Here is a 19,452-nt window from a genome sequence, read left to right as displayed (position 1 = left end):
ACTCTATCTAACCAAAATACTTATTTCCTGTTATCACTCATTGCTGGCTGTTCCTCAAATGAAATGAACAAAATATCTGAAAAAAAAAAAAAAGAAACTATCAGAATTATAGACTGTTTGAGGTGATTTTAAACAGTGGATTTTCAGTTAGGTTACAATGAGTGGTAAAAATGGTAGAACAGGCCTGGCGAGGTGGCTCATGCCTGTAATCCCAGCACCTTGGGAGGCTGAGGTGGGCGGATTGTTGAGCACAGGAGTTAAAGACCAGCCTAGGCAACATGGCGAAACCCCATCCCTACAAAAAATAAAAAAGATTAGCTGGGTGTGGTGGTGCATGCCTGTAGTCCCAGCTACTTGGGAGGCTTAGGTAGGAAGATCACTCGAACCTGGGTGGTTAAGGCTGCAGTGAACCAAAATCATGCCACTGCACTCCAGCTTGGGAAACAGAGCAAGACCCTGTCTCAAAAGAAAAAAAAAATGGTGGGACAAGTGTGGATGTACAGAGGGAAATGATGTTTGTAAAGGGTTTATTTATGAATGTATTTTTAAATGTAAAATTCCATTGTTCTACTAACTTTTATATTATGACAGCCTTATAGAAATTATATTATGACAGCCTTATAGAAATATATGAGTGCTGTTGACTCTGGAATACATATATTTTCAATATTTATATTTTACACAGAGAATAGCAAATATTTACAATAGCTTACTCCAATCTATAAACTTTTTTCTATCTCAATTATTGACACTTCTCATCAGTTGGATAAAAATGAATACATCAAATTATGAAAAAAATACAAACTGAATTTTAATTTTTAAATGTATTAAATTTTCAAAGCTATACAATAATCATAACTATTTTCTATACCTTACCTGCTTTGGATCAAATAAAATTTAATAAATGTAAAAGAAATCAAAATTTCCATGCATTTGAAATAATGTATGCTGAATTTTTCTTTCATTGAATAAGATATATTTCATTAAAGGGAATTTTTTATTATATACATTTTAATAACTAGATTTATGTCTCAAATGATGTGTATTATCCATAGCTTATATATTATAAGCTATTATAAATAGCTAAATATTTGATGAAAGATTTGCGTACTAATGTTTCTTATAACTATATTATACAAAAAGTAGATAATACCTGGTTTATTGAGAGTAATTCCAGTTGTATGCAGAAAATTGTCCACTTTCAAAAACTGTTGTAGAACTGTAAGATAGCCAGTAACATTGCTAATATGATGGTTGTCAGGAAGTTTAATTAAGGCTTTTGAAAACTGAACACTTGGTTGAGATTTGGCATCTGGAAAAAAGGAAACCTCATTAACAAAGAGATAAAGGCATGTTAAGCATAGCAGCATTGGTTAGGATGTTTTACTTTAAAAGAAGCAATTATAATTATTGCTAAACATCATTAGCATCTTCTCATGTAATTATTTTAAATGCAGAACTAAGAAATTTTCCTTTCTTTAGATGACACAAGGCACCTTTGTACTGATTGATTCTGCTGCCCAGAATTTCCTCACCCTTTTCTTTCCACTCTGGGGAACCCCACACTGACCATTTTTAGCCCATGTGTTTCATTTGGGGTCTCATTTCTGTAACGGTAGTGGAGTTGATGGTGCATGCCAGAATGGGCTGAAACCAATTAAAAGCATCTCATTCTCTTGGCCACAGTGATTTGTTCAATGATGGGCCCTGTCCCAAGCACAGTTAATGAGATATAATGTGTGTTTTGCTTGGACTGGATTTAATGTGAGCAGGTATACATCCAGGAGTTGTAACAGCCACCTTGCAATCAAAAATGAAAGCTTGTTTAAAAATCGAGGCAGCATTCAAATAGTGGAGAGTTGAGTAATAGAGAACCAGTTTTCAATTATTTCTACTGAAGTCGTGATCGAGCCATGTCTAAAGTTCGTCCTATTCCTACACTTAACATCTATAAGAGAAATAAATAAATGCTTATTTTGGGCTTAAGCCAGATTAGGACTGGGTTTTCAGTAACTTGCAACAGAAAAGTGTCTCTGATGATATTCAGCCACATACTTAAGTGGGTAAGTTTCTCTATCAGTTAACTAACCATGCATTAAAAGCCTTTCAAATGCCAGGTACTCAATTTATAAATATCTCAGTAACTGAATTTTTCCTGAGTATAAATATCTCAGTATCTTCTAACATTATTTATCAAGTGATAATTCAGTGACAATATTGATATTTCTGTAATCAACAGATTTTGAATTTAATAATTCAAAGATCAACTCTTACACCTGAAAATTATCAGAAACATCAGCTTTTGCGTTGAACTTTAGTAAGGTCACTGATGAAGACAGAAGCAATCAATTAAATTATTAGAATAGAAAAGACATCAGTTTTTAAAGAGCTACATGACAATAAATGATAAATGAAACAATGTAAGACTTCTCAGTTTATAGTTTTTGTGTGTGTGAAGCTAGAAAAATAATACCTGGAAAACAGTTAAGAAAAGTAACATAATTATATGCTGTTTGGTTGTTGAGGATACAATCTAAAGCCTTCTGATCACCCACAGGTACTACCTATGACTTGCTCTTTTAAAATATGTGGCTTAATTATTTTGAAGACCACATTTCTTACAACTGAATACATGCACACTAAACAAAATGTCTAGCTGAGCTTCTGTAAGGTTTTGTACATTCCTAAATTTTCTAGTTTCTCCTTTTGCCATAAATACATAAACACACAGGCTTAATTTCCACTGTACAAACCTAATGAAACATGTTATGGAAGTTCAGCAGTAAGGATATGTATTTTTTACAGAAAGATTTAACATCATTATGAAACATTCATACTTTCCTGCCTGGCCTTACAAATGGGTCACCTTTTAGGAAAATGAGACAGTAAAAGGAAGTGATCTGAGAATTCAAGAGGACTCACAGTGTTCTCACGGAAACCTGCCAAGGCATGGCCAGTACTTTCCAGACAAATGAGTGCTTACCACTGCTTGGTACAGTGGCAAAGGATTGGTACGGGACATGGTCACACAGATCCATTTCATGTATTCCAGCAGAAACTACGATTGTTAATGGGGTTTGAAGATGCCAGTGAGGGGCAGAGATGCATCAAAACAAACACTGAAGAGGGACTGTGAAGAAGCTAATTTCATTAAGGCCCCAATAGCATTAAACAGAGCCTCTCTGTATACTTGTAATTCTTATTTACTTTCCATTCTTTCACACACAGCTCCACATCCACCATTCTGCCATACACAGCAAAAATCACTAGCTCAAAATTCTGGCAAGGCCAGTCATGGCAGCTCCCAGCACTTTGGGAGGCTGAGATGGGCGGATCACTTGAGGTCAGGAGTTTGAGACCAGCCTGGCCAACATGGTGAAACCCCATCTCTATGAAAAATAAGAAATTAGCCAGGCGTGGTGGTACACGCCTGTGGTCTCAGCTACTCAGAGGTCAGGAGTTCAAGACCACCCTGACCAATATGGAGAAACCCCATCTCTACTAAAAATACAAAACTAGCTGGGTGTGGTGGCACATGCCTGTAATCCCAGCTACTTGGGAGGCTGAGGCAAGAGAATCACTTGAACCCAGGAGGCAGAGGTTGCAGTGAGCTGAGATTGTGCCATTGTACTCCAGCCTGGGCAACAAGAGCGAAACTCTGTCTCAAAGATTAAAAAAATCTGGCAAATATCTTGGTATTTCAAATGTCTTGGTATTTCATAAGTAAGAGATTCTACAGCCTCACTCAGTAAATTGCTTCAAGATTCATCAAGCCCTAGTTTATTTTTTTCCCAAATAATAGTAAATTTTCTGGTTTAATATTTTAGGAATAGATAAGACAGCATCTAAAAATGAAAAGAACTTTCACAGAGAGTTCTTTTTACCATGACGCTCTTACTGGACTCCACCTTGAGGGCTTTCTCACTTTATTAGTCATTCCTGTTATACTTTAGACCTAAACATGAATTTACCAATACAAAACAAACAAGCAAATTGTTGTCATTTATAGAGGTTTCCTAAAATATGCAATAAAAGAGTCACAGAATTCTGAGGTTTCTAAGGCGTGCGGGGAGTTAGGATGAAACAATCATCTTCATGGTTGGTAAAGCAGAATTGGAGGACACAGTTTGAATCAGTACCCAAAACATGATTTCTGCACTCTTCTCCTTGGGATACACAAGTGAGGCAAATCACGTCTACAGAGCAGATACTTAACTACCAAGTCTTAGGCATCTCCCAAAAAGCGACAAATTTAATGCTGGAGGCAGGAAGGAGGCAATCTGTAAATTAGCCCCAAAGGCCTGAGCAATATGTGTCCTGCCCTTTCCTCAATTTCTCCCACCATGGAAGCCCCAGTAAGAAATGTGATTTGGAAAGAAGAACAGAAGTTCTCTACAGTGTGCCTGTTTGAGGGGCTAAAATAGTAAAGGAAAAAATGACTCCTGCTATACAAAAAAACCCACACCATTCATTTGACAGTAAAATATCAGTTCAGATCAACTTATAGTCAGTGCTAATCATACTGATCAATTTAGATTTTTCTCAAGTTATAATTCACACTGATCCTTAGTGAAGAAGTACAGTTATACGACAATAACTTTAAGTGTTTACTTAGTAAGAAGTATGGTACTTACCAGCTAATTTTCCAGTAATTAAAACAGTGTCTTCAAATAGCCATATATTTGCTTGGCTTTGCGGGAACAGTGAAAGTGTAACTGATGAATATACTGTGAAATATAGCACAATTAGAATATTTTACTTAATGTGAGGGGAAAAAAACTAGGACAAATATAGTTCTGTAACAGCAAGTCTCAAAAAGTGTGTGTGGGGGGGAACAAATGCTTGATGGGAAGAGCAATTCAAAACAAAGGAAGAATGAATGTAAAATATGATGGAGGAAAAAAGGTCACAATAAAGTGAGAAGAAAACATTGGTTATCACTATTTATTTTACTAATCTTTTCTATTTGATGGTAGTAGTCTATACCAAGGTGATGAATGATGTTCTGTAACCCCAGATATAAATGATCAAGTTAAATGCTTGAATAACTCCCTGATATATTTTCTCTAATTGTTACTTATTAAGATTAAAAAAAATTTTTTTCTTGGCTCCATGATTCAAGCTTCTCTAGATATAAACTATATCCACTTTTCACTTTTACCTTCCCACATAAGAGCACAATGCTCTTCTGCAAACAGTGTGGTTTGCCAAAAGGATCCTGAGTTGGCAGAGAAGGAAACAATTTAATGCACAAAATGATTCAAAGGCAACCTTTAGTAGTAATGCAGGATGGAGGTGAACCTGCCTACAAGCATAGGCAGCTGAACTACCTGTTGGGATGAGTTAAATGCAGATTACCTGAAAGATATTATTTCAAGATTGGAGCAAGAAGCTGGGACAAAAGACCATTTTATAAGCAAGATCAAATCAAACTTATCAATCCTCCAAAAGAAAAATCAGTTTTGAGGAGTTCTCAACCCTCCAAAAGAAAAATCAGTTTTGAGGAGCTCCCAAAGCACGAGTTCTCGTTTGATATCTTTCCTCTATGCTGTGTATTTAAAATTAATAGAAATAGCATGGCATCCTCAAATCTCTTAAGAGAAAACACAGTTGCATGGAAATACTTTTATTATTTTGAGATATTTCAAAGAATTTAAAGAAAATATGGAAAAAAGTAAAATACAAAAAGTATACAATGATGGGTGGAGGTAAAAGGAAATATACTTTTCTCCTTCCATAGGAAAAGAGAACTATCAAATAAAAATGTAATTTCAATTTCAGAATATATTAACATTTAGACTGATTAATGGATTAAATTGGAGAGGTGGGAGGGTCACAGTTTGAACCTCAAGGTGATTATAAGTAAGGCATTATTCCATATTTGGATACTTTCTCAGTCACACCTCTGTTAAACATGAGGAGAATCTTTCTGAACTTCAAACACATTCAGATTTCTTTTCACGTGAAAATTGTTTCCTATTATAAATGGGATGTAATACCCATGGTGAAAAACTTGAACACAGAAAATAAGATGAAAGTGATGATCACTGCAACACCACCATAGGAACAATCATTAATAATATTTTATTATAGTTCTTTGTTGAGTATTCCTGTGATTTTTTAAAATAGTGAATTATGATATTGTTACAGAATACTGTTACCCTGCCTTTTTCATTTAATAACATAAGTATTTCTCTCAAAAGATACTTTTCATAACATTTTTAACCCACATATTTCATTTATTAAGGTATCAAGATTTACTTATTTACTGCATTAATCCAATAGATTTGGAATGCTTCCATTTCATTATTATTACAAAAATATTGCATCAGCTTCCTGGTGCATGAACGCCTGTCCACTGTATTTAATATTTTAACATATGTTTATTTGTGCAGATTCATAAAGTGGAATACTGGGTCAAAGTTTATGAAGATTTTGAAGACTTTGACACATACATTTCAAAAATTGTTACCCAGGTAATTTTGCCAGTTTGTACTTCTACCAAGAATGTTTGAGAATCTGATCCTATCTTGTTTGACAATATTAAAGATAATCATTTAACAACTTTTTTAAGGTAAAAAAATCTAAGTGTGTATTTCTTTGGTGTACTGATCTTAGATTATTAAAGCATGTTGTCATATGTACTAACCATTTGTATTTCCTGTTTTGAAAATTGATAGGCCATGATTTTGTCCATTTACCTTATTTAGTTAGGGTCTTGGCATTTTCTTATTGATTTGTATGAATTCTTTACATATTAAGGACTTTATGCCTTACTGTTTCAAATATTTTTCCAACCTCAGTTGCTTTTTATGTTTATGACATACAGGACTTTATTAAAATAATATGTTCATATATAGCTTATGGCATCTTTTATTGCTTTTAAGTTTGAACAGACCATCCTAACTGAAAGGTCAGATAGTTTATTTTCTTATATTTAATATAATTATTTTCCATATTTGATCTCTCTAAGCAATATATTTTCACATATGGATCCAATTAATTTATTCCAAATAGTTAACCAAAATATATCTATCATTTAATGACTATTCAACCTTTTCTCAATGATTTCTAATGGCATCTTATCATAGATAACATTTTATAAATACTAAGTGTCCAATTTGTACCATAATACAACTTATAGCATAATATCACTCACTCTTAATTTTGTAGATATATAATATGTTAGTTGTCTGTAATGGCAAATTGCCCCTAGGAGATGTATTTTTAAAAGATTCCCATGTATCTTTACACATTTATTCTTTAAAGATTATTTTTGCCAATTCTTAAAAATAAATCTATAATAATATGTTAGGGAGGTTTCAGATAGTTTACCTGTTGGGACACAAGACCCTTGCTTGCAAGCAGCTTCTCAGAACTAAAACAGGCCCAAGAGAACTTGTTTGCCCATTCTACCATGTGAGGACACAGAAGATGTCATCTATAAACAAAAATGCCCTCACCAGACACAGAATCTGCTGGCACCTTGATCTTAGACTTCCCAGACTCCAGAACTGCAAGAAATAAATTTCTCTTGTTTACAAGCTACCCGGCTCAGGGTATTTCATTATAGCAGCCTGAAAAGACTAAGACAATGTTTTCTTCAAAGTAGCACTCCCTTGTAACCTCCTTATGTTGACTTAAGCATTTTCATTTTCAGCTTACCAGAACAAGATATCCCCCAAACAGAGAAAATAATTCATTTACATTTAGCAAAAACAAACAAACAAAAAACTGTTTAAGTGCTTACTTGGCATTCTTCTGGTTTTCCAAGGCAGAGGGGTCAACACGTAGCCATCTTTGTAAGCAATAATAGTTAAACTAAGTCCTAATTTGTAGGGTACTTTTATCAGCACTGCTCCATTGCTTTTAGTTACTGTGGAATTTGTCTTCGTGTAGTTTACAAACACTTCTACAACTGCTTGGCTCAGGTACTGACGGCTGATGATGTCATTCACCTGGACTTTCAACATAAATACAGACACTGGAGAGAAAAAGGTAGAAATTGCAGCGTGTCGTATCCTAGAATGCATATGTCATAGTCTTTAAATGTCATTCAACATATCTAAATGACAGTATAAAACTATTGTTAAACTTAGGAACTACACATAAATACATATAATAATGAAGAATTCATTATTCTTTGTAAAATGAAATAAATTTCAATACAGTTAAGTGCTCCATAGCAACATTTCAGTCAATGATGGACCACATATATAATCTTCCAGAAGATTATGATGGCGCTAAAAAATTCCCATTGCCTAGTGACATCATGGCCATCATAGTGTTGCAGTGCAATGTGTTACTCACGTGTTAATGGTGATACTGCTGTAAACAAACCTGTGCTGCCAGTTGTATGAAAGTATAGCATATATAATTAGGTACAGCATATAAAACTTGATAATAGATTACTACGTTACTGGTTTATGAATTTACTATACTTTTTAATCATTATTTTACAATGCAGTCCTTCTACATACAAAAATAAAAGTTAATTGTAAAAAAGACTCTGGCAGGTCCTTCAGGAGGTATTCCAAAAAAAATAAAGGCATTGTTATCTTGGGAGATGACACTTCCGTGAATGCTGCTGCCCCTGAAGACCTTCCAGTGGGACAAGATGTGGAGGTGGAAGACAATAATATTGATGATCCTGCCCTGTGTAGGCCTGGGCTAATGTTTATATTTGTGTCTTAGTTTTTAACAAAAAAAGTTTAAAAAGTAAAAAGTAAAAAATTTTTTAAATAGAAAAAAAGCTTATCAAATAAGGATAGAAAAAAATTTGTACAGTTGTACAATGTGTTTCTTTTAAGCTAAGTGTTATTACAAAAGAATCAAAAAGTTTAAGTTTCAGTAAGTTTATGAACTTATAGTAAGCTAAGGTTAACTTATTGAAGAAAGAAAAATATTTTTTTCTAAATTTAATATAACCTAAGTATACCACCGTGGAGTGTTTGCAGAGTCTACAGTACTATACGGTAATGTCCTAGGGCTTCACATTCACACACCCATAGCAACTTCCAGTCCTGCAAGCTGTATGCATGGTAAGTGCCCTTTACAAGTGTACTATTTAAAAAAAAAATCTTTTGTATGGTCTCTCTGTTGTGCCTTTTGTACGCTTAGATAAGTGTCAGTTTAGATGCACTGACACTTAAAATTGTGTTACAGTTGCCTGCAGTATCCAGGACAGTAATATGCTGTACAGACTTGCAGCTTAGGAGCAATAGCCTATACCATATAACCTAGGTGTGCAGTAGGCTATACCATCTAGGTTTGTATAAGTACATTATGATGTTCACAAAACAATAAAATCACCTAACAATGCATTTCTCATAGTGTATTGTCATTGTTAAGTTACACATGGCTGTATTTGTTATTAAGGCACAATATTACTCAATTTTTTCCTATCAATTAAAAAAGAAGAAAGGACAGCAGTGAATAATGCGAAGACTGAGGTTCTCTCTTAAGGAAAATACATTTTTATTGTGTTTCACTAACTCTAATGCTATCAATAGCAACAGGAGACAGACAAATTCCTAGACAGTCAAAAATGGGTTCCCTTTCAGTGCCAACCTTCAAGCCAAAGAAAGCCTGAAACCTAAAAACTGAACTGCCAGTTCTGGACAGAGTCCACGACCAGAGTGAGAACTTCTATCTTTGTCTTACCCTCTGTCTCTTGATTGGTTCCTTTTGGGTGATGCCTTTTAACCAACTGAACGGTTCTTTTTCCAAGATGACCCATGGACTATTCTGCATGCACTCCCCCATTCTAAGCCCACAAAAACTCCAGACTCAGCCTCACAGATGGCTACCCTGCTTTCTTTTTTTTTTTTTTTTTTTTTTTTTTTACAAAAAGCTGATTCCATTTATAATTCAGAGTAATGAGAGTGTGATGGTAACTCAAAGGTAGACAGATCAGTGGAACTGGAGCATGACCACATGTACTGATATCTGATATATGACAGAAGTGTAATAAATTAATGGAGAAAGGATGGGCCAATAAGTCACTGGTACCTGGAAAATAAGATACCCATATAAAAATGTTTGACTCCCTATTGTATACTATATACACGTTAAAAATATTCCAAGAAAACTAACCTAAATATGAAAGGCAAAACTTTACATACTTTAAAAGAAAGTACAGGAAACTAAACAATGTTGCACTATGGAAGGAATCCTTAAATAAAACCCAAAATCACAAATGACACATGAAAGATTCATAAATTCACTAAATTAAAATGAAGGCTTTTATGCAACCAAACATGGCACAAATTAAAAAAACAAGTCACAGACTGGGATAAAACATTTGCAATACATATAGCTAACAAAAAAATTGGCATTCAGAACATATAAAGTATGCATAGAAAACTATTATTTGATAGAAAAAAATGAACAATTCACAGAACAGGAAATCTATTGGTTACTTAATATGTGAAAAGATTTTTTTTAAAATTTTTTTAATTATACTTTAAGTTTTAGGGTACATGTGCACATTGTGCAGGTTAGTTACATATGTATACATGTGCCATGCTGGTGCACTGCACCCACTAACTCGTCATCTAGCATTAGGTATATCTCCCAGTGCTATCCCTCCCCCCTCCCCCCACCCCACCACAGTCCCCAGAGTGTGATATTCCCCTTCCTGTGTCCATGTGATCTCATTGTTCAATTCCCACCTATGAGTGAGAATATGCGGTGTTTGGTTTTTTGTTCTTGCGATAGTTTACTGAGAATGATGGTTTCCAATTTCATCCATGTCCCTACAAAGGACATGAACTCATCATTTTTTATGGCTGCATAGTATTCCATGGTGTATATGTGCCACATTTTCTTAATCCAGTCTATCATTGTTGGACATTTGGGTTGGTTCCAAGTCTTTGCTATTGTGAATAATGCCGCAATAAACATACGTGTGCATGTGTCTTTATAGCAGCATGATTTATAGTCCTTTGGGTATATAACCAGTAATGGGATGGCTGGGTCAAATGGTATTTCTAGTTCTAGATCCCTGAGGAATCGCCACACTGACTTCCACAATGGTTGAACTAGGCTACCCTGCTTTCAGGGTCCCCTCTCCACCGAGAGCCTTCCTTTTGTTGCTCAATAAAATTCTTCTCTGCCCTACTTATTCTCCAGTGTCTGTGTACCTTATTCTTCTTGGGCATGGGACAAGAACCTGGAACTCACCAAACTGCGGGCAGCAGAAACAAACAAGCTGTAACCCTAACTTCTGCCCCGTGGGCTGTGGACGGTGGGAATAAAATAGCTGCAATATGCTCCCACTCTCCAAGCTATGGGAGTGGAAAGCTGCAAAATTTCTGGAAGCTCAGACCTCAGGACTCCCCAAGCAAGAGTTGTAACATCCCTTGGGGCTCCGTGATCACTGGCATCTCTAAACATGGATCACCATGTTCCCCTAGTCTAGATGCCAGCACCCAACACAGAAGCCGCTTGTGGCATGCCCAGTCCAGCCACAGGCTGAGCGTGGAGCCACAGCGGGTGTGGGATCTGAGCAGGCGCGAGCCGAGCACAGCCTGCTGGGCTGTGCAACACCCAGACGGAGGCAGCTGCAGAGATTTCTGGTTGTCAAAGCAGCACTGTAGGAAATCTTGTAACACTTTCAAGTTACATAGATTTAACACATTCCAAATGTAGTCAAAGTTCTTAGAATAAAATGCCACTACTGCATGGCTAGCTCTTTTATTTTTTTCTGTTGTCTGGAAAGCAGAAGATGTTTTTTAGTGCCAAATATACAAAATATCAAAAATCCTTCTCTAAAATATCAAAAAGCCTTATCCATTAGGTATATAAGAAAACAAGGCTGAGCATGATGGCTCATGCCTGTAATCCCAGAACTTTAAGAGGCTGAGGCAGGAGGATTGCTTGAGGCCAGGAGTTCAAGACCAGCCTAGGCAACATAGACCCTGTCTCTACAAAAAACTTGAAATTAGCTGGGTGTACTGGCACATGCCAGCTGCTTGGAAGGGTGAGAAGGAAGGATGATTTAGCCCAGGAGGTCAAGGCTGCAGTGAGCCATGATCACACCACTGCACTCCAGCCTGGACAACACAGCATGACCCTGTCTCCTAAAAAAAGAGAAAGAAAAGAAACTAACATATGTTGAGGAAAATGAAAACTAAAGCCTGTTTTTACTTTAACCTCTGGTCTTACTCCTTAAGTACAGATCTTGATAACGTCTGCCTAAGAAAGAGCTTGTACCACCATGAAAGTGCCTTTGTAAGCATGTATCACATCTCTGTGAAAGATGCTTTCTCTTCCCCTGTAAACGGGTTCTGGAGTCAGTCACCATCCACCTCTGCCATTCCCTAGACATGTGACCTTGGGCAAGTTAGCTCTCAAAGTCCATTTGGTCATATGTAAAATCAGGAAAATAGTTAGCTACTTTGAGATAATAAAATGAAATAATGTGTCCAGTACAGAGCTTGTGTATCACTTAATGTGATTGATAATAAAAATTATTATTCCACGATAAGAGAGCACTTCACAAAAATTAGAGTACACTGATAAGAAATATAAAGATTATGCTGCAATACATTTGCATAAACCTATTTTTACCTAAAATTTGTATCAAGAACAGCAAATCAGATAAAAAATTCTTGTCAATGTTGACTGAGCCTCAATATTGCTATCAAAATATTGTTATACCTTGTCCGTTCTTTGTTAAACTGGACCTTAAATTGCTTCTGGATCATAACAAAGACATTTCAAATACAAATATAACCTTTGTAATAATCACCCAGTCCTAGGGAAGGTTCAATCCACCAAACTAAAAAAAAAAAAAAGCTCTGATCCCTTCCAGAGTCTAAAACGTTAAATGTTATCCAAACACTATTCTCATTCTCTCTCTCTCTCTCTCTCTCTCTCTCCCACACACACACACACACAGCCACAAACATATTTCAGTATACCTCCTCTTATAAAAATTTTAACCATAATAAGAACTAAAATGTGCTGAGGGTAATAAGCCATGCATTGTGTTAGTTTTTAAGTGCGTTATTCTACTTACTCTTCAAAAAAAACCTCATGGAAGAGATAATGTTGTTTTCTTTATTTTATACATATTGGTAACTGATAGTTGCAGAGGTTTGAAAGTGAACCATGGCTAACCCTCAGTAAATGGAGGAAACAGGACATAAACTCAGGACATCTCTCATCAATGCTTATGCTTGTAAACCATTGCCCTACATCTGCCTGGTTACTCTCTTAAAAGCAATTATCATCTCAGTTTAGAGTGTGGAGATGGGAAGAATTGATTGAGAAAAGCAAAGAGAAGATTATATCAAATCATACCTTAAAATGAGGTTCTATTAGTCTGTCTGAAACACTGAATTTCCTGAACAACAATCTCATATATATTCAAATGTAAATATGAGGAAGAGATTCCAAGGTGATACAGAGATAAGTAAAGTTTATCCACACATCTGCTTTGCATCTTTAATGATAATAGAAAACCTTGTGAGAGGTCAAATTACTTTGAGTAGTCATTAGTATCATTACTTTTAAGAGATAAATTGAAGAACATTCAGTAATAAAAGGCCAAATAAGCTTTGGGTCTTAAGCTGTTCCTCAAACTATTTTTCCATCGTATCATAAATTCAGCCCATTAATAGTATTTTGTTATAAAATAAATATGGTTGTAACAATTTAAAATCAAAAGATGAAGGTAAAGAATAAATATATGTGCCTGAGATTGCCTTTATGAAAATTATAACACAATTATAACAGTTAGTGAGATCTGATCTGGCCAACCCCCTTCCTCTTGCCTGTTGCCTTCAAGCTGCCTTAATTATTCCTGGGCTAAGGCTGGGCTAGCATTGAGAGACATTTAGTTTATAGTTTAAATAATAATAGCCCTTCCTCAAAATGTAACTGCCTTTATAAAGCTAACGAGATCATCGGGTTAGGAGGATGTGAGGAGCCTGAATTCTAAGGTGTAGATTGCCAGCCATTCTTCTGGAGGTCACAAGATATGCAATTTCCCCAATTACTCCTGCAAATAACATCACTATTGTAGAACCTAAGGATTGGCCATTTGAGATGTCTTTTCAGGTTTTTTAATGTCTGAATTGATGGCTCCACCACTCCAGTGGCAGCACCCAGAAGCAACTCAGCTCAAGAGGACAGCTTTGACTCCCTGTGATTTCATCTCCAACCCAACCAATCAGCAGAAAGCACCCATTGCCTAGCCACTGCCACCCTGTCCCCTGCTTCCCCCAAACTGATGGCAGTGACAGCCCGTGTGGAGCAGCCACTGTGAGGATGCCAGCTGCAGCAGGGGAGGCACAGCTGGGGCTGCACAATCCACAAGGCCAGAGGGAGCCCCTGCCCCTACCGAGTTGGTGGGGCAGGAGCCCACACTCCTGGGCACAGCTGCAGCCTGTCAGCTGCAGCTGCAGACCCCAGCATCCCTCTGCTCTCAGGGGCCCAGGAAGCTCCCTTCCCTCACAGGCTTGAAAGTGCCTGCTTCCACTGTCTGGCCTTTCCCTGCTCCCGGTGCCAGCCCTGGGGCAAAGCAAAGTTGTGGTCAAGAACAGGCACTTTTGCAACCCAGCTGGATGTGCACACACTTGGGGGCAGCAATGATAGGCCAGCCCCCTGTCGCCTAGGCCCCTTCTGGACTTTGGGCACTCATGGCCACAGGAGGGAAACAGCAGAGGCTGAGGGTGGCTCCACACAGGATTGTGGGTACCCCTCAGCACCCCTCAGGTATGGCCTGAAGCACGGGGGCCAGGTTGCCAGTTCCACAGACCAGAATGAGAACTTCTGGTGCATCTTCCTGGCCCGCTCATGGACCAATCAGCATGTACTTCCTCCCATCTGAAGCCCATAAAAACCCTGGACTCAGCCAGACTCAGGCAGAGGACAGGATGACCTGCCTGCGGATAGGAGCTACCCACTCTGGATCGCCTCTCACCTGAGGGCCACAGAGATGTTGTGATGACCTGCTTATGGATAGGAGCTACCCACTCCAGGTATCCTCTCTCCATTGAGGGCTGCACACTCTTTGAGACGACCTACCGGCAGATAGAAGCTACCCACTCCAGGCCTCCTCTCCGCTGAGAGCTGTACTCATCGGGATGACCTGCCTGTGGATAAGAGCTACCTACCCGCTCTGGGTCTCCTCTCTGCTGAGGGCTACAGACATTGAGACAACCTGCCTCTGGATAGGAGCTACCCACTCTAGGTCTCCTCTCTGCTGAGGGCTGTACTCATTGGGATGACCTGCTTGTGGGAAGGAGCTACCCACTTCGGGGTATCATTTATACCTACACTGATAACACCCATCCTACAGTCTCCTGAGAGCTCTACTTTTGCTCAATAATGCACTCTTCACCTTGCTCACCCTCCAGTTGTCTGTGTATTTCATTTTTCCTGGACGTGGGATAAAAGCTCAGTCCCCATTGAATGGTGGGACTGAAAGAGCTGTAACACATACAGGGCTGAAATATGCCCCTCTACTCACCACATTGCTGGTGACAAGAAGGAAAGAGAAGAGCTGCAGTCCTTCAGGGAGCCCAGACCTAGGAGCTCCCTGAGCCAAGGCTGAGATACCCTCTTTGAGGTTCTGTGGTTCCTGGAGTCTCCAAGCTCCCGGGTGCCACTGCGTTCCCCAGTGCCTGTAGCGGAAGCCACTTGAGGTACACCTGTTCCAGCCACAGCCTTGCAGGGAGCTAGCACCCATGCCAGTGCCTGGAGCTGCCTGCCCTGTCACAGTTGGTATGTCTGGCTATGTGCAGTGGCTGTTCACTCATTCACACACCCCTCACTCACCCACACTCACTCACTCATGCACCCCTCAATGCTCTGTGCCTGGCTCACCCTTGGCAGGCATGGGATCCAGGCCAATAGTGTGAGCTGAATGCAGCCTCCTGGGCCAAGTGGGAAGAACAAGCCCAGTGGGCCTGAGCAAAACTTGGGCAAAGGAGCCACCAGCCACAAAGGTTTCTGGCTGGCAAAGTGACACCCCAAGTCTCCTGTGACAAAATGATCTTTGAAAAACCTCCAAATTCTTGGGGGAGACTGATTTGAGTAATAAATAAACTGATCTTCTGTTCAGCTGGCTCTGTGTGAACTAAACTCTTTCTTCATTGCAATTCCCCTGCCTTGATAAATTGGCTCTAACTGGGAAGTAGGCAAGAAGAACCCATTGGTCAGTTATATCCCAAGTCTTCTATGTATAGATCACAAAAATCTCAATATACCTTTGTAAAATTTGTAACATCAAATCCATTTTATTGATTTTAAAAAACGAAGATTCAGATAGGTCATGAAAATTGACCAAAGTCTCACAGATGGTAAGAGGGCATGTCAGCCTTCAAATACACGCACTGTTACAGTCGGTAATCAGATATGAGCAAGGCAGGAGAGGACCCACCCTCACCAGGAATGTCAGGCAAACATCAGGCAATGTTCAGGCAGTTGTTAAACTGTCTCTCTATAATAATAATTGGTCACAACCAGCACCAGGGAAGGGCTGTCTCTCAATAGATAGAAAATCTGAAACTGGTGATCAGCAGCTTCCTGATGAGATCTCAGGAGTTGGGTGAGTGGGCCCAAGCATGTGCACTAAAAGGTAAAATAGCAGAGTTTAACTGAAATATGACCTTCCTCTAGGAACACTTAACTGGTAAGGGAAAATGCCTCAAGTGAGCATGTGTACAACTTCAATAAACGCACTGCACATGCAGCCGCTCCCAAGTGCTAGCAGGCCACTGCACATGCAGACAGCCCACTCCGCAGGAAGAATCACAGAAGTAAAGCAACCCTGGAAGCTGCCAACACATAAGACCCCAAGTCAAAAATCAAACCGTGCATTTGAATCTCAAGTTGCCTGCTTGACCCTCTTCCACATGCACTTTACTTTTGTTCCTGCTCTAAAACCTTTTAATAAACTTTCATGCCTGCTCTAAAACTTGCCTTGGTGTCTCTCTGCCTTACACCCGTCAGTTGAATTCTTTCTTCCAGGAAGGCAAGAACTGAGGTGGCTGCAGACCCATGTGGATTCACCACTGCCAACACCACGAAGGACTCCAAAGCCATCTTGGAACTATGGAACAGTGGGGCTTGGGGTGACACTACTAAATTAACTCAAGTAATATATGATTGCAATCATCATTGAGAACTTAAATTCTTATAAAACATCAATTAAAAAGAAAAAGCACCCCCTGGCCATATACAGACATACTCATGCCAAACCATGTCCTCAAACTCAAATGGAAAATATAACACTTGGGTTTAAAAAACAACAAAAAAAAGGTTATAATAGTAAGATATATCAGTGGCTTCCAACCTTTTTGGCACCAGACTCTGGTTTCAGAGAAGACAATTTTTTCATGGACCACATTAGGGGATAGTTTCAGGATGATTCAAATGCATTACATTTATTGTGTACTTTATTATTATTACATTGTAATATATAATGCAATAATTATACAACTCCCCTCAGCGGGAGCCCTGAGCTTGTTTTCTTGCATCTAGATGGTCCCATCTCAGGGTGATGGGAGAGAGTGACAGATCATCAGGAATTAGATTTTCATAAGGAGCATGCAACCTAGATCCCTCACATGCTCAGTTCAAAATAGGGTTCATGCTCCTATGAGAAACTAATGCTGCCACTGATCTGACAAGAGGCGGAGCCCAGGCCATAATGTGAGTGATGGGGAATGGCTGTAAACATAGATGAAGCTTCACTGACTCACCCGCTGCTCACCTTCTGCTGTGAGGCCCAGTTCCTGATAGGTCTCAGTATCTGTATCTGTCCGTGTCCCAGGGGTTTCAGACCCCTGATATATATGACATGATGGGCTTTCTTGGATAAGTAGTTGGATAGTATAAAAAACTATAAGTGTAGAGAAAAAGTAGCTGCTGCTCAATTTGAAATAATTCTCTCAGCCACCCAGCCCCTAATCCTTCAGTCAAAATTTACTGAGCCACTAGCATAAAGCACCCAACTAATATAAGCCAGATAGATTCTATCAGGACCTCAAAATGTGAATACAGTTACAGAGATGCTAATGGTTGCTGGAACTGAATTACCTTGGAAAGTCTATGAGGCCTTACCATTGTGCTTTCTAGTGCTTCCCTAGTCCCTCTCCTTCCAGAAGCTGGGTTGTGCAGCCCTTCCAGCTGATCTGTGAACTACATAATAATCTTTCCTAGAAAGCCCTTTCATTTATTGTAGCCAGAGTTTGTTTCTGTTGCTTGCTCCTTAAGTAAGCACATTAAATATGTACAACTGTAAATAAAGGATACTATTTACTAGGCCACTATTTTATAGACATTGATACCTGTTACAGAATGTGAAGGAATTAAGGATAATGTTGAGTACCAAAAACATGATAAACCGCATGAGAGACAAACTGAACATAACTAACTCATAAGGGAATTAGGATCTCTATTCCAATTCAATAAGAGATCTTATTCAAACCAAATGTACCTACAATGGCTCCTTCAACAGCATATTCAATAGGGAATTTTTATTAATTCATTTGTTTCAAAGATCAACTTCAGAGATTCTCAGAGCCTTTGGATTTACAGACAAATCTCAATGTGTGGTAAGATCTTAAGCTAAATTCGCAAAAGAAAAAAAAACTGCATATTCCATCTGTTTCATCCTTGTAAAAGTACAGTTGCCAAAATAAGACACACTAAAACCCTCCTGACATTCTGAAGCTGGATTTGATTTATAAAATGTTTTCTAAAACGTTTTCTAATCCAGAATGGATGATTTTATTTTTTTCACATGCAATAATGTTAATATAAATCTGATAAGAAAATATCATATTTAGAAAAAAATAGATTTGCAAAGGTCAAGTCTTGATGATCCAAATCATAATCTCCCTCTCTGATGAGATCGCCTATATCTATATCTTAAAGTGCTTAGTAGACTTAGTGCATAATACAGGCCTGACTAACAGGGTCCTCAAAATGGAAACAACTGACTTGCAGTTGTTTCCTCCTTAATGCCACTCAGTTAGAGCTGACATAATAAATTACAGGTTTTATACATACATACATACATACATGTTTACTTGTGTGACACACACACATATACAGCCCAGTGCTGGAAACTTTACACATATTGTCCAATTTCATCCTAATACACACCTGTAAGACATTTCCCAATTTTAAGGCAAGGAAATTGAGATTAAAACTGCACAGCTGGCCAGTTGTGGTGGCTCACGCCTGTAATCCCAGCACTCTGGGAGGCCAAGGCAGGTGGATCACGAGGTCAAGAGATTGAGACCATCCTGGCCAACATGGTAAAACCCTGTCTCTATGAAAAATACAAAAATTAGCTAGGTGTGGTGGCAAGTGCCTGTAGTCCCAGCTACTCAGGAGGCTGAGGCGGGGGAATTGCTTGAACCCAGAGGCGGAGGTTGCAGTGAGCTGAGATCGTGCCACTGTACTCCAGCCTGGCTAGAGAGAGAGAGA

The 19,452-nt window shown here is 38.5% G+C and overlaps 1 protein-coding gene across 1 annotated transcript in view; it reads right to left on the bottom strand.

Moving 5' to 3' along the window:
* FAM171B (family with sequence similarity 171 member B) overlaps window positions 1–19,452 on the bottom strand; it is a 72,930-nt gene that overhangs the window by 17,498 nt on the left and 35,980 nt on the right. Inside the window, exons 2-4 of the mRNA XM_001161140.4 lie at window positions 7,751–7,984; window positions 4,635–4,727; window positions 1,154–1,312 (exon numbers count right to left, since the gene is read on the bottom strand). Coding sequence (XP_001161140.1) covers window positions 1,154–1,312; window positions 4,635–4,727; window positions 7,751–7,984 — 486 coding nt within the window. The remainder of the gene's footprint in view (window positions 1–1,153; window positions 1,313–4,634; window positions 4,728–7,750; window positions 7,985–19,452) is intronic.

The sequence above is a fragment of the Pan troglodytes genome, chromosome 13, assembly GCF_028858775.2.
Source record: "Pan troglodytes isolate AG18354 chromosome 13, NHGRI_mPanTro3-v2.0_pri, whole genome shotgun sequence".
Lineage (NCBI taxonomy): Eukaryota > Metazoa > Chordata > Mammalia > Primates > Hominidae > Pan > Pan troglodytes.
Note: the sequence above shows the minus strand (reverse complement) of the source record. Positions and strands in the feature narration are given on the sequence as shown.